This window comes from Rhincodon typus, chromosome 8, assembly GCF_021869965.1.
Source record: "Rhincodon typus isolate 14 chromosome 8, sRhiTyp1.1, whole genome shotgun sequence".
NCBI lineage: Eukaryota > Metazoa > Chordata > Chondrichthyes > Orectolobiformes > Rhincodontidae > Rhincodon > Rhincodon typus.
Window position 1 is genome coordinate 74,840,846 of NC_063339.1, and position 13,984 is coordinate 74,854,829.

The window sequence follows — 13,984 nt, forward strand, 5'->3', positions numbered from 1 at the left end:
TGGTTTTACCCCACCCTGGGGTCTCTCCCTTCTCTCCCCACCCACCCCACTCCCAGAATTTGGGTCCGCAGTACGTAGTCCAGGAGAAACCAAGTGAAGGGGGGAGGGGGGGGGGAGCGGGAGAGATGCAGGCCTACTGAGAACAGGCCTGATCTCTCCACACCGGAATTAGCTCCCACTTCCCTTCAATTGGTTTCTCCTGGACTACGTACTGCGGACCCAAATTCTGGGAGTCGGGTGGGTGGGGAGAGAAGGGAGAGACCCCAGGGTGGGGTAAAACCAAGCTGCCCTGTGTGTTTTGTTCTGCCTGCTCGCTCCCGAAATGTGCACTTTTGCCAAGCAAGAGCTGCTCTGGAGAAAAGTTTGGGCCAACGTCCTGCTTGGCGTTGGGTCAATTCGCGAAAGTTTGAGGTTGAAATCTCCAGTCTCAGAAATCTTTGGCAGGGCCCCGAGGCTAGGATGGAAACTTAGGTCGGGGCAGCTCAGAACCCTGCCCCTTTCCCGCCTCCACCCGCAAAGGTTGACATTCTCACCCCATCCATCAGCGGAGACCCATAACCGGTCAACTACTGATTGCTTAAGGGGCCTCAGCTTCTGACGACCAGGTAGCTGTCGGACGGGCAGAGCGTCCTCCATTGGGTTCCCAAACTCAATGCACAGGCTTCCAGTGAACAATTGGTGCCTGTGTGCTGGAGGATCTGCCATGTTTTCACATCCCCCTTGTGGGAGAGTCTAAGGCTTCACCCACTTAGGACAGAGATGAGGAGGAGTTTCTTCCCTTGGAGCAGAGTGAATCTGTAGAATTCATTACCATGGTGGGGGGGGCGTCGAGACTGGGTCATTAGGTACCCTCAAGGCTGAGATTGGCTGATTTTTAATCAGCAGGAGAATCAAGGATTATAGTGAAAAGGCAGGAAAGTGGTGTTGAGGTTTATCGATGGGCTGAATGGTCTACTTTTGCACTGAGGCAATTGGTTTTATGGGACTTGTGTGTCTCTCTGCCTTTCGGGGAGGTGTGTTTTTATTGCCATGTGGTTTTCTTTTTAAGGAAACCAATACGCTCAGCGATGGCGCCAATCACCTTTGCTGTAAAAGATGGAGGTGTGCGGGCACTGGGGGAGAAGAGTGTGCCCACATCGGCAGAGGGAGCCCGGTCACCCACACGCGGAAAACAATATACTTTCAAAACAGACCATATGTAACGGGAGTGCCTCTCTAGTCATTCTCGTCGGGCCTTCTATTCAGGCTTTTTGGTTAACACTGGAATGTTTGCAGGAGGGAGTCACACTGACACTTTTCTATTCCCAAAAGACGGTTGACTGTGGCCATTCCCAAAAGGCCAAAACCAGTAAAAATGGCAGGGACACACTGGTCCGATGTATCTCGTACGCTGTGGAATGGAGTCTCAGCGAATGGACGATCAGCCATGAATGGTGAAGCAGGCCGAATAGCCTCATCCTGCTCCTGCTCTCCGCGCTCCTATGTTAAGACAGCCTCTTAAAGCAGGAGAGGCAGGGAGGTGGAAAGTGAGGTACGAAGATTTAGGCGGCGAATTCCTGAGGCAAGCTATAGGCCTGGCCACCAAAAAGGGCAGGGCGATTAAAATTAGGGCAAGAGGCCGGGATTGGAGGAGTGCCGCGAGCTCGGATGTTTCAGCATTCTCCTTCCTGTCACCTCGCGTTGCAAAAGTCACCCCAGCGAACCAGAACCCGGGACTTACCTCTCTTAACTTAAACGTCACCCACTCTTTGATCCTGACAGCCTTCTCCTCAATCACCTTCGCCTCCTGTGCTCTCATCTGGTTCTGAGGGAAAGAAGGATTGTAAATCAGCCGTCAGCGGGAATTCATTTCTGCATTCCCGGATGTCGCGCGAAGCTGCAAACCTGGATAAAACTCAAATTGATGAGATTAAACCAGGTCCTGGCAGGTTTGAAAGTAGGCAAACGCGCTCTCAGCCCTCTGAGGTAAAATAAATAACAGTATTTTCACACAGTGAGAATAAAACATTCATTTCTGTCCAAAATTAGACAAGGTTTTTAAACACCAGCCAGTGTCCATTTGACCTATGACCTGGAAGTAGGCCAGGAACAATGTCTCCCTAGGCCTGTCAGCCCACTGTTCTGGAATATTCTGTCAGGAATACTGTTTCAAATACCACAAAACCAGACGGCTCCAATTCGAATATTGTTAAATGCGAAGTTAAACAGTAACCTATTTAAAACGGATGGATGATTGTTAATCAAATTGTATGGCTACCCTGTTTGTCATGTGTCAGCCATGACTCAGTGGGTCACACGCTCAACTCCGAGCCCAAAGCCTTGTTTTAGAGACTCAAACGTGGAATTTAGGCTGAAATTGCAGTGCGCCGAAGCACCTGGCACACAGCTTTAGTCTTAGTACCTCAGGAAAGACATTATAGCCACAGAGGGAGTGCAACAAAAGTCCACAAAACCTATTCCTGGGACAGTCAGGCGGGATAGAGAGAGACTGGCCAAACTGGCCCTGTGTTCTCTAGAATTTCAAATCGCAAGAACTAAAACTTACAAAATTCTTAAAGAGGCAAGACAGGGGTGATGTTTCCCTGAGTTGGGGAATCTAAACCGAATGGTACACTTTGAAAATAACTGTGGTGCCATTTTGGGGACAGAGATTTAGAAGAATGAGGGGGAAATCTTACAGAAACATACAAAATTACGAAGGGATTAGACAAGACAGAAGCAGGAAGGCTGTTTCCACTGGCGGGTCAAACTAGAACCGGGGGCATAGCCTCAAAATAAAAGGGAGCAGATTTAGGACTGAGCTGAGGAGGAGCTTCTTCACCCAAAAAGGTTGTGAATCTGTGGAGTTCCCTGCCCAGTGAAGCAGCTGAGGCTTCCTCGTTGAATGTTTTGAAGGCAAAGATAGATTTTTGAACAGTAGAGGGATTAAGGCTTATGGTGAACAGGCGGGTAAGTGGAGCTGAGTCCACGATAAGCTCAGTCATGATCTTAATCAATGGTGGAGCAGGCTCGAGGGGCCAGATGACAACTCCTGCTGCTGGTTCTTATGTTCTTAGATGAGGTGAAATTTATTTATTCAGAAGGTGGTGCACCTTTGGAAACTGGAGGTTCAATGGAAGCTAAGTTTTTCAAGTCTATTTAAGGCAGAGATGGTCAGAGTTCTGAATTCCAATGGTTATTAAAGGGTTATGGGGTTAATGTGGGTAAAAGGCATTGATGTGTTCAATCACTAAATGGAGGAGAAGGCTTGATGGGCTGAATGGCCTACTTCTCTTCTGGATATTTGAGTTTGAGATCTTTCTTTTCAATCCAGATGTACAATTTGCTACACAGTTCTTAAACCTGTGGCCCCCGCCGCCTTCAGAGACAGGAGTAAGGGGGCTCACAGGAACACTACCCCAAATATCACTCCACATCCTGACTTCCAACGATACCACTGCTCCCTCGTCCTCACTGGGTTACAAATCCTGGAGCTCCCCTCCCGAACAGGCCCTGTGGATGTACCCAACATGCTGCCTAGCGAAAATCTGAGCTATCGGAGACAGCCTATAATCTTTATCGTTAATATAAATGCAGGAAGGGCCATTTTTAAACAAAAATTCAAGACTTTTCAAGGTCTTGCCTGATTTTCAAATGACCTAGGGACTTATGACAGCCCTTGTGAGATGTGGTTCTTGGACATAAACAGTTTTGTTGAGGCACCTGTTTGTCTAACTGTTGCTCCAGCCTCTGAATCACGTCATCCTTTTCCTGCAGCGTATTGGTGAGCTCCTGGTACTTCTTGAACAAACTGTTCTCTGATTCGCTGGTCTGGATGTTGGCTGCTTTCAATTTCTCCTGCATTGCCTGCACCTGAAGGGCAGAGAGCAAAGATAAAAGCCATTTGTACAGGAAACGTCCTAAAGGCACTGTGTGAGCATAAGTCGTTGTTATTGAACAAACAGCGTTAGGCAGAGCTAGGGATGGAAAGGTTATGCTCTGACCTTATAGCCATTTGTGATACTCTACTCATGGCCTCTAATACAGTGTAATGGTGCAAGCAATCCTTAGTGTTGTTGGTCTCTTCCCAAGCATGACTAGCCTTCTACTAGCGCCATTTGGCTGAGGAGCGAGTGGTTGCCAGTCTCAGTTTAGTGGGTGGCACGTTATTTCTGAAGGGTAGCCCACCGAGGCAACGCAAAACAGCGCGAGCTGGTCAGCGGATGTAAAGATCCCACAAACCACAGTAAGGTGATGGCCACACAACGGCTCGAAGGAAGGTAGGTTAGACCCTGCAGGGCTCCCCATGCTGTCCAGCCCCCTGCAAAACGGACCATTCCACAGAGTTCCCTTCTGCCATAGAGTCACACAGTAACTGAAACAGACCCTTTAGTCCAACCAGTCCAACCGTGTTCCCAATCTAAACTAATCCTATCTGCCTGCTCCTGGTCCAAATCCCTCCAGACCTTTAGTGCACTTTATTTGCACTTATCCAAATATCTTTTAAACATTGTATCTGCATCCACCACTTCCTCTGGCAGTTCCTTCCACACACAAACCACTCTCTTTGTAAAAAAGTTGTCCCTCGTACTTTTTAAATCTTTCTCCTCTCACCTCAAAAATTTGCCTCCTAGCTTTGAACTCAACCCGCCTTAGGGAAAAGACCTTTACTGTTCACCTTATGCCCTTCACGATTTTATAAATTTCTGTAAGGAACCTCCTACGCTCCAGGGAAAAAACGTCCCAGCCTATCCAGCCTCTCCTTATAACTCAAACCCTCCATTCCCAACAACATCCTGGTAAATCTTTTCCGAGCCCTCTCCAGTTTAATCATTTCATTCCTATAACAGAACTGCACACAGTACTCCAGAAGAGGCCCCACCACCATCCTGTACAAACTCAACATGACGCCCCCCAACCCCTATACTCAAAGGTCTGAGGAATAATGGAGAGCGTGCTAAATGCCTTCTTAACCAGCCTGTCTACCTGTGACGCAAATTTCAAACAATTATGTACCTGAAACCCTAGGCCTCTCTGTTCTCCAACACTGCAAAAGACATGGGCTCAACTTTTTTTTTTAACACAGTTCATGTGTGGAATGAACTGCCAGAGAAAGTGGTAGATGCAAGCGCAGTTACAACATTTTAAAAGACATTTGGATGAATATATGAATTGAAAAGGTCTGGAGGGCTACGGGCCAAGCGCAGGCAAGTGGGGCTGGTTTAGTTTGGGAATTATGGTCAGCGTGGCCTAGTTGGACCGAAGGGTCTGTTTCCATGCTGTATGTATGACTCTGTGACCCTTCCCAGGGCCCTAACATTAATTGTACAAGTCCTGCCCTTGTTTTTTTTACCAACCATGGCCTGGTGGGAAATGATATTTGCTCATCCCAGCGACTGAATTACCTTCAACATAAAGACCAAAGGGGAAGGCCAGAAGGGAGGGCAAGGGGTTAACCACCTCTTGGTTCTGTTGGAGACATAAACAGAGGCTGAGAATTTACAGCAAGGGAAACGGGCCATTGTGGCTAAAGAGCTCTGCAACAGGGCTATTCTTTATATCATCTTCCATTGTACACCTTCTTAACCCAATCCCTCCAGTCCTTGTTTGCTCTTCGATTTATATAAGCTTCCCCTTAAAGCATCCAATTACTTGCTTCAATTACCTCTGTTTGAGCCTCGTATAAACTACCCTTTGGATAAAGGCTCCCATTCTGTGTAGGAATCGTTAGCGAAACTCGTGTGAAAATGTTTCTTTTCCCCAAATCTAGCCCCCACCACCCCTCCATCCCCACCGCAAGCCAATCAATTTAAAAGAGCCTTGAGAGGTCACCAGTCAAACTTCTTTCTCTTCCAGACAAAAGGGAACCTCAGTCAGTTCCAGGGCTGGAGGAAACAGCTCGGGACATGACCACCCAAGAGTTTGTTTGAAGTCTGCTCTTGACGTCGGCTAAACAAAGCGAGCGTCGGATCGTAACCCGAAGCGACCCATTCTCCACGCAAGGTCACAGTCCAAAGCAGCTTCCACCAACCTCCCCCAACCCCCGAACCACCATCAAGGCACAAAACAAAAACAGGACGAGCCAAATCTGTTTCTCAGACAGCAAAAGATCAAGGTCCGCAGAGGCCCTGGCTCGTTGTTGACACAACACAAACTCGGGGAGACCGATGCCTGACAGAAGAGCCAGTTATTGATAACTCAGAGTGTGGGAAAGCTAATCCACGTCCCCCCCCACCCCCCCTTCCCCCTCCCCCTCCCTCTCCCTCTCCAGCCCTTAACCCTCCATCTTGACGTGCACTCAGTCTTAATAACGGGCCTCAGCTTCCTGGCAATTGAGCAAAAGTGCCACCTGGATCCTTTTTGACGAGCCTGTCCATCTGGCTGATTTCAGGCCTGAAGCCTTTGAAGTTCACCCAAAAAAAAAGCCTCAGAAGCTGAAGTCTCAGCGGGCTGCATGTTTTTAACCGCCCACCTTGCCTGGGTCTGCCATCCAGGGCACATCCCGGAGGCCGCGGGCATGAGGAAACGAATAACTCCCCACTGTCACCGTTAGCCCGTCACTCCCCTCTTCACTCGTTTCGGCGTCAGCGCAGAGTTCCGCGTTTCTCGCCCAGAAAGGCAAAGGAACAGCCGGGAACGCTCCAGGAGAGCGGGATTGTTGAGGGAGGTCAAATCCCGAACCCTGCTGCGGACCTGCGCTCAGTTTTAAACGCACTGCTGGGCACTTTGGGAGCGGACCGCGGAAGTGTTTAAGGCGCGTGTTGGTGAGGAATCAGGGCGCCAGGTGGCTGGATGGGACAGGGTGCCAGGTAAATGAAGGAGTGCTTGGGGTAGGTGGCATAGGGGTCGGGGAGAGTGCTGTGGCTCTAAGGGTAATTGTTGGGTCTTGCATGTTAGTTTGTGGGGGGCTGCTCAGAGGCATTACCAGGGATCTGGGAGGCCTAAGATGTTGGGTGGGGGTGGTGTTGCGAGGTCAACTTGATAGTTGAGACTAGATTTTTAATTGTCTAACATTTCCCGGGCATTTACTAATGAAAGTGGAAGCCTCGATGATCCCTGATATGAAGGAGCATTTGTTTCCAGGCGTTCCACATTCAGGGGAGATTGACCATCAGAATCCTTAATTTGGCGGGCAATTGAATTGAATTGAATTCGCTTTATTGTTACATGAGGACAGTGAAAAGTTTACAAGGCGCCATCTTAGGTACAAAGGGACCTAGGGTACAGGTTCTAGAGCACAAATTCCATTCCGGTCAGCTGCATTTGGGATTCCACAAGACCCTGACGTGCCCCTCCAGTCTGCAGTGCTCCAGTGACTGTCTGACCTTTGCACCATTAAGCCAGACGGAGGTAATGTTGAGCTGGTCGTTGCGAACCTGGCGAATCTGAATCAGGCATCTGAAAATCCCACCCAGCCGATATATCCGCCAGGCTCGTCCCCACCAAGCTCCAATCGGCATTAGCATCCCGAGTACGGGTCAAAGCTACTTTATATTCCCAGCAGAGTCCGAATCAGGGAATCCAACTCTGATTCAACATCTTCCCAGACGTTCCATATCACATTTAGGGAAGCGGGGCCAATTTCACCTTTTGGCTTAATTTTATTATTTCCAATCACTCAGAGAGAACTGTTTGAAAAATTAACGTACACCATCCTGACTTGGAAGTACCTCACCATTCCTTCAGTGTCGCTGGGTAAAATCCTGGAATTCCCTCCCGAACGGCATTGTGGGCCTACCTGTAACTAAGGATTGTAACTAGGTACTCTCCATCGAAGATAGTGCTGTATGTTGGTGACACAGTTACAGATTAATCACAGTGCAACTAAAGAAGCTGTACCTAGTTACCTTTGTACCTAAGATGGCGTTGCAAGTGGGGACTTATAAATTTTTCACTCTACTCATTTGAGTACACGTCGCAATAAAGCTAATTAAATTCATCCAACAGCACATGGACTGCAGTGGTTCAGCTCACCACCACCTTCTCAAGGGCAATTAGGAATGGGCAATAAAATGCTGGCCACTCAACAAAGACAACTTGTGTGTGTATGGTGCCTTTAATATGGAAAAACATCCCAAGACACATGAGAGAGCGATTCTCAAAGGTGACCAATTGGTCTGAAAACAATGGGCAGAATTTCTTCCCCCTGCACCCCCAACAAATTGCAGGGGCGGGGACAGCATTTCCATGTATCTTCTGCCCTTGTCCTTCCAGACAGATGTTGTTGTGGGTTTGGAAGGTGCTATCTAAGGAGCTTCGGTGAATTTCTGCAGTGCATCTTGTAGACGGTACACACTGCTGCTACTGAGCGTCGGTGGTGGAGAGAGTGGATGCTCGTGGATGTAGTGCCAATCAAGCTTTGTCCTGGATGGTGTCAAGCTTCTCAAGTGTTATTGGAGCTGCACTCATCCAGGCAAGTGGGGAGTGAGAATCAGATGAGTTCCTGGTGGGAAGTGTTGATGAGGAGATTGGAATTATTGAGTCTGTAGGTAGCAAATTTCAAATTCGTCTGATGGAGAATGGAGAGGGAAGGGGCAGTCCCTTCTCATTCAAAAAAAGAATTTCTGCTTCGGGTCTCTGTTCCCCCCCGCACGCCCGACTTCAGGGCTGTTCCCAGGTGCAATCACTGATGTGAGCCAGTTAACTACGAAGCTAAAGACCCAACTCGCCAAAGGTTTAATCATTCATCAGTTGCTGGGGGAGACATGGGAACCATTTCAGCGTTAAACCCGCCATGCACCTAGGCAACCACATAAGGCTGCCCAATTGTCAATCCTCACTTCAACTCACACCGACACCTTCGCTGACAACACCATCAGTAGCAACGTCAACACAAACATTGCACTGATATGCAGCTAAATGTCCCACAGTCTTTCCCAGGAATGCTACCAGCCAAATATTGACACTGAAGATTCAGTTACAAGCTGGAGGAGATTACATAGCGAGGGGTTTAAACACGACAACAAAAATCTATAAATGGCTGGAGAGGGAGTTGATGGGTGAGGATGTTGCGTGAGTCAAGATCTGAGCGACATCTTGGTGTCATTAAGGAACAGAAGGGGACCAGTCTGTTCGTCAAGTCCATGCTAATGCCTGTAGGGCAAAACAGTTAGTCCCATTCCCCAGTTTTTAATCCCTTGTGGAGTTTGTTGAGTATGTGTTCCCTTGGTAGCAGGCAATGGCCTACCCAGCTGGAACTTATCACCTGGGCCCTTCATAAAGTAGACCCAGGTGGAGGCGGAGCGGGGGGGAGAGGGGGTCACCTCTGCTGACTGTCTGCCCCTTTTCCATGGTTACGTCCGTGCCCAGGTGTCACTGGAGAAGGATCAGACGGTATCTCTCAATACCTTTTGAGGGAGGTAGGCACCGTAGGGGATTCAGTGGTTTATTTCCTGCTCCAAATCCATTCTGACATAATCCCTTCCTTGTCTCCCTACCACCCCATCCCCACTTCACCTTTGATGGTTGGCATTGACCCTAACGGGCTTTGCATGTACATTTTTAATTGGGGATTCACTGGTGGTGGTTAATAGTTAAAAACTGAACAAAAGAAAAAGTCGCAGTGATTTGACGGTGGGAAGGCCACTCGATAGCACTTCCAAATATAATGAAAATAAAGCAGAGCTGGAAGGGCTGTTGTGGTGCAACGGTAGTGTTCTTGCCTCTGAGCTAGGAGGCCGAGGTTCAAGTCCCACCTGCTCCAGGGATGTGTAATAACATCTCTGAACAGAGTGATTTGAAAATATCTAAAAACAAAAAGAACCAGGTCACTCAGAGGGAGTACACAATGTCCATCAATACTCTTGATGACTTCAGTGGGCACTGTATGCATTATTCCCCCTCCAGCTCCATTTCAATCTCACCCACTCCCTCACTTTTGATGCATTGCCCTTAATAGGCTTTGCAAATATCCAAATGGCTACACAGGTATTTTACTGGAAGTGGTTAATAGTTAAAATCAAAAAGGAAGTCACAGGAATTCAGTGGCAGGAAAGCCATGCAGCTGTGTGTGATAACACTTCTGGACACAGAAAGATTAAAAAAAAAAGCAGACCTGGGTCTGCAGAACTGTCTATCCCAGGCTGCGACTAGCCTATGTAGGCCACAAGTAGTGGCTCTATTTTTGGCGTTCAGCAATGAACCATTTTGTTTTCAGGTTGGGTTTCCCGAGTTATTACAGTGCAGAGTATTGCTAAGAAGCATCAGTTGAGTTAGAAATCAGAGAGTTAAGGTAGGAGTTATACTTCATTGGGGTTGAGTATCCATACAGAATATTGCTGGGAAAAAGGCAGAACTTTTCTTAATGCTGTTTACGATGAAACATTTCCTATATATACATATATAACTTTGCTTTTGCTCTTTATAATAAAGTTATGCTCTTTTGTTGAAAATACATTGGCAGCCTCTTGTAAATATCTTCGATGAATGATCACCATGAAAACCAAATTGCAAAAATAAAACTTACGATCTATCGAGCTGGGTTTTATTCTGGAGTCAGTTTACCATCGGCTGGGATTAGTCATTCAATAAAATTATGGTTTATATATCCCCATCTACCCGAGTGACCTGTCATCTCCTTGCTTTTCAATCATTCATCCACTTTCCTGTGTAACTGAAACATAAATCTTTCCGCTTTATTCAATTCCTCTTGCAAGGAACAATTCCAGTCTACTAGCTTCCCTAATTACTTGCTGCAGCTGCAGACTAACAACTTAGGATTCGTGCATGAGGAAACCCATATCCCTCTGTACCTTAGGGCTCTGCAATCTCTCACCATTTAGATACCTTGAAATTCTTTTAATTCTCTCTGCCAAAATGCATAGTTTCACATTTTCCCACATTGTAGCAGATGTTTGCCCACACACTGATTCATATTGCTTTGTGGTCTCCTCATGTCCTCTTCACTACTTACTTTCCTACCCGTCTTCTCTCATCAGAAAATTTAGCTACCATACCATCAGTTCTCACAAATAACCTTCAATTACATAAATTATATAAAAAAAGGATCCCTGTGGCACACCACTTGTTACATCTTGCCAAAAAGAAAATGACCCATTCATACTTATTCTATTTCCTGCTCTTCAGCCAATCTTCTATACATACCAATATATTACCCCCAAGACTATGAGGTTTTATGTGCCATAATTACCTTTGATGTGGCGCCTCATTAATGCCTTCAGCAAATCTTAGTACAGTAGATCTACCAGTTCCCCCTTTATCCACAGCACATATGACCTCAAAGAACTCCAGAAAACTGGTTAAATATGATTTCGCTTTCACAAAACCATATGATCTCAGTTCTGACGAAGGGTCATCGGACCTGAAACGTTAACCCTGATTTTCTTTTCTTCACAGGTGCTGCCAGACCTGCTGAGCTTTTCCAGCAACTTTTCTGTTTTTGCACCTTATTGACTCTTCCTGATTACCTTCAACTTTTACTTTTAAGTGTCCTGCTTTAATAATAATAGGTTCTCACATCTCCCTTGGGACAGATGCAAAGCTAATGGACTTTATTTAGAGAAAGGGAGACAGAAAGCAGGGGCTGTGCTGATGGTGATTTCCCTGAATCTGGAGGGCTTTCGAAAATTAATCCCATGCAGCAACTATCTCACTAGCAACTTCTTTTCAGAGCCTAAGACAAGTTCTATTGCGATCTGGAGACTTGTCAGCTCATGACTCCAATTTGGTCGGTAACTATACCACAATTGTAATTTTTTTTTAAGTTCCTCTCTCCCTTTTGATTTACACCCATTTCTGGGATGTTACTTCTTTCGGCTACACTGAAGACTGTCACAACATACCCACTCAATTCATCTGCCATCTCCTCATTTCCCTATTAGCTTGTATTAATTCCACAGGCTTGCTTTCTGCGTGACCAACACTCACTTTGTGGACTCTTTTCTTTTGTAAATATCTACAGAAACTCTTACTGTTTTAGCATGTCTAGCTAGTTTTTTCTCCCCCCTCTCATAGTCCAATTTTCCCTCCTTGTTCATTTTTTAGACTGTCTTTGCTTTTTAAAAAAAAGATATTCTGAGGCTGCCATTCATCTTTGTATAATTATATGTTTTTAGTTTGATACTATCTTTAACTTTCTTTCGTTAACCACGGAGGGTGGATCCTCCCCTTGGAATTCAAATTCCTTGTTGGAATGTATCCATGTCGTGTACTCTGAAATGTCCCATTAAAATGTGTGCCACAGCATCTTTGCCGGTCCCATCCCTTGCTCTAATTTTCCACATCACTTTACCAACCCCCGGCTGCATGCCCAGATTTAAGTTTAAAATACTAGCCTTGGGCCCACTCTTCCGTCCCCCAAAAATTCAATTGCATTACTATCGCTGCGCCCTTCAGCAAGTGGTGGTACAGAGGGCAACCGGGGGAGGGTCATAGAATCCCTACAGTGTGGAAGCAGGCCATTTGGCCCATCGAGTCCACACCGACCCTCTGAAGAGCATCCCACCTCCTATCCTTATAACCCTGCATTTCCCATGGCTAATCCACCTCGCCTGCACACTGTGGGTAATTTAGCACGGCTCATCCACCTAACCTGCACATGTTTGGACCAGGGGAGGAAACTGGAGCACCCAGCAGTAACGGGGAGAATGTGCAAACTCCACACAGACAGACAGTTGCCTGAGGGTGGAATCAAACCTGGGTCTCTAGTGTTGTGAGGCAGCAGTGCCAACCACTGAGCCACCGTGCCACACCAGCCTAATACATGAATCACTAACTTAGTGTGCAGGAACAGCAAATGATTGAGAAGGCAAAGTGAATGCTTCATTTATTGTGACGAGGCTGAATCTAAAGGTTATGAATGTTTTGTTACAGGGCTTTTGTGAGGCCATATCTGGAATACTACACACTGTTTATTTCAAAAGGACATAATTGCTGTAGAAGCAGGTCAGAGAAAAGTTCACCTCTGTCATTTCTGGGATCTTATGAAGAAAGGTTAGACAGGTTGGGCCTATACCCAAGGCGATCGGAGCAGGCAAGTATGAGAGTTGATCTAATTGAAACATACAAGATCTTGTGGGGACACAACAGGGTGGATGTTTCTACTTGTGTGTGGTGGTGGTGGTGGGGTTAGAATGAGGGGACACCTTTTAAGAATAAGACGTCTCCTGTTTCAAACAGGGATGAGGAAAATCGTTTTCTGTCAGCGGGTTGTTAAGCACTCTCTTCTCCAAAAAAACAACAGTGCGGGCCGGTCGGGTCAATGGGTTTATTCGAGGCTGACATAGAGAGCTTTCTGATTGACTCCTTTGCTTATCAGACAGAAAAGTGGGTCTGCAGTCAAATCAGCCGTGATCTCATTGAACCCAAAATGGCCTCTCTCCTGACTCCCAAGTCCTACATTTCAACAAACACTGAGAGGTGGAAGTGTAGTGTCTTCTACTGGCTTCCGTTACCCCTCTCCCTCCTGATGGTCTTCTCCCGGCCCAGAGACAAGACGGCCTCCAGTGGCCTGACGTAGCTGTCTGGGCTCGGCTTGGCGGTCTCCCGGTGTTTCGGCCTTCTCCTGGCAAGGAACCCTCGCCCCCCTCCACGTGAAGGTCTTCTTCCTCTTCGTATTCCGAGTTTAGATATTGGATGAACCAATTTGGAAACGACTGGCACAGGCACGATGGGCCGAATGGCCTCCCGCCGTAGGAAACCGCAAGGGAAGGAGACAGGAGAATGTCAGGGCCACACAACAAAAAAGTCTCTCCTGAGGCAAACGGCTCACTAAAGAGATTTTCGTTTTCATTCACTCCCGGGATGTGGGCATCGCTGGCTAGGCTGGAATTTATGGCCCATCCCTAATTGCCCCGGCAGGGGGGGGTGGGAGTTCATAGTCAACCACATCGCTGTGGGTCTGGAGTCACATTGTAGGCCAGACCAGGTAAGGATGGCAGTTTCCTTCCCTAAAGGACATTGGTGAACCAGTTTCAGAGATAGTAGGAACTGCAGATGCTGGAGAATCTGAGATAACAAGGTGTAGAGCTGGATGAACACAGCAGGC

General features: G+C 47.1%; 1 protein-coding gene across 1 annotated transcript in view; it reads right to left on the reverse strand.

Annotated features, from left to right (window-relative positions):
- Nucleotides 1-13,984, reverse strand: part of plekhh1 (pleckstrin homology domain containing, family H (with MyTH4 domain) member 1) — a 110,577-nt gene that overhangs the window by 73,487 nt on the left and 23,106 nt on the right. Inside the window, exons 4-5 of the mRNA XM_048599944.1 lie at nucleotides 3,703-3,852; nucleotides 1,721-1,804 (exon numbers count right to left, since the gene is read on the reverse strand). Of these exons, the coding sequence (XP_048455901.1) occupies nucleotides 1,721-1,804; nucleotides 3,703-3,852 (234 nt within the window). The remainder of the gene's footprint in view (nucleotides 1-1,720; nucleotides 1,805-3,702; nucleotides 3,853-13,984) is intronic.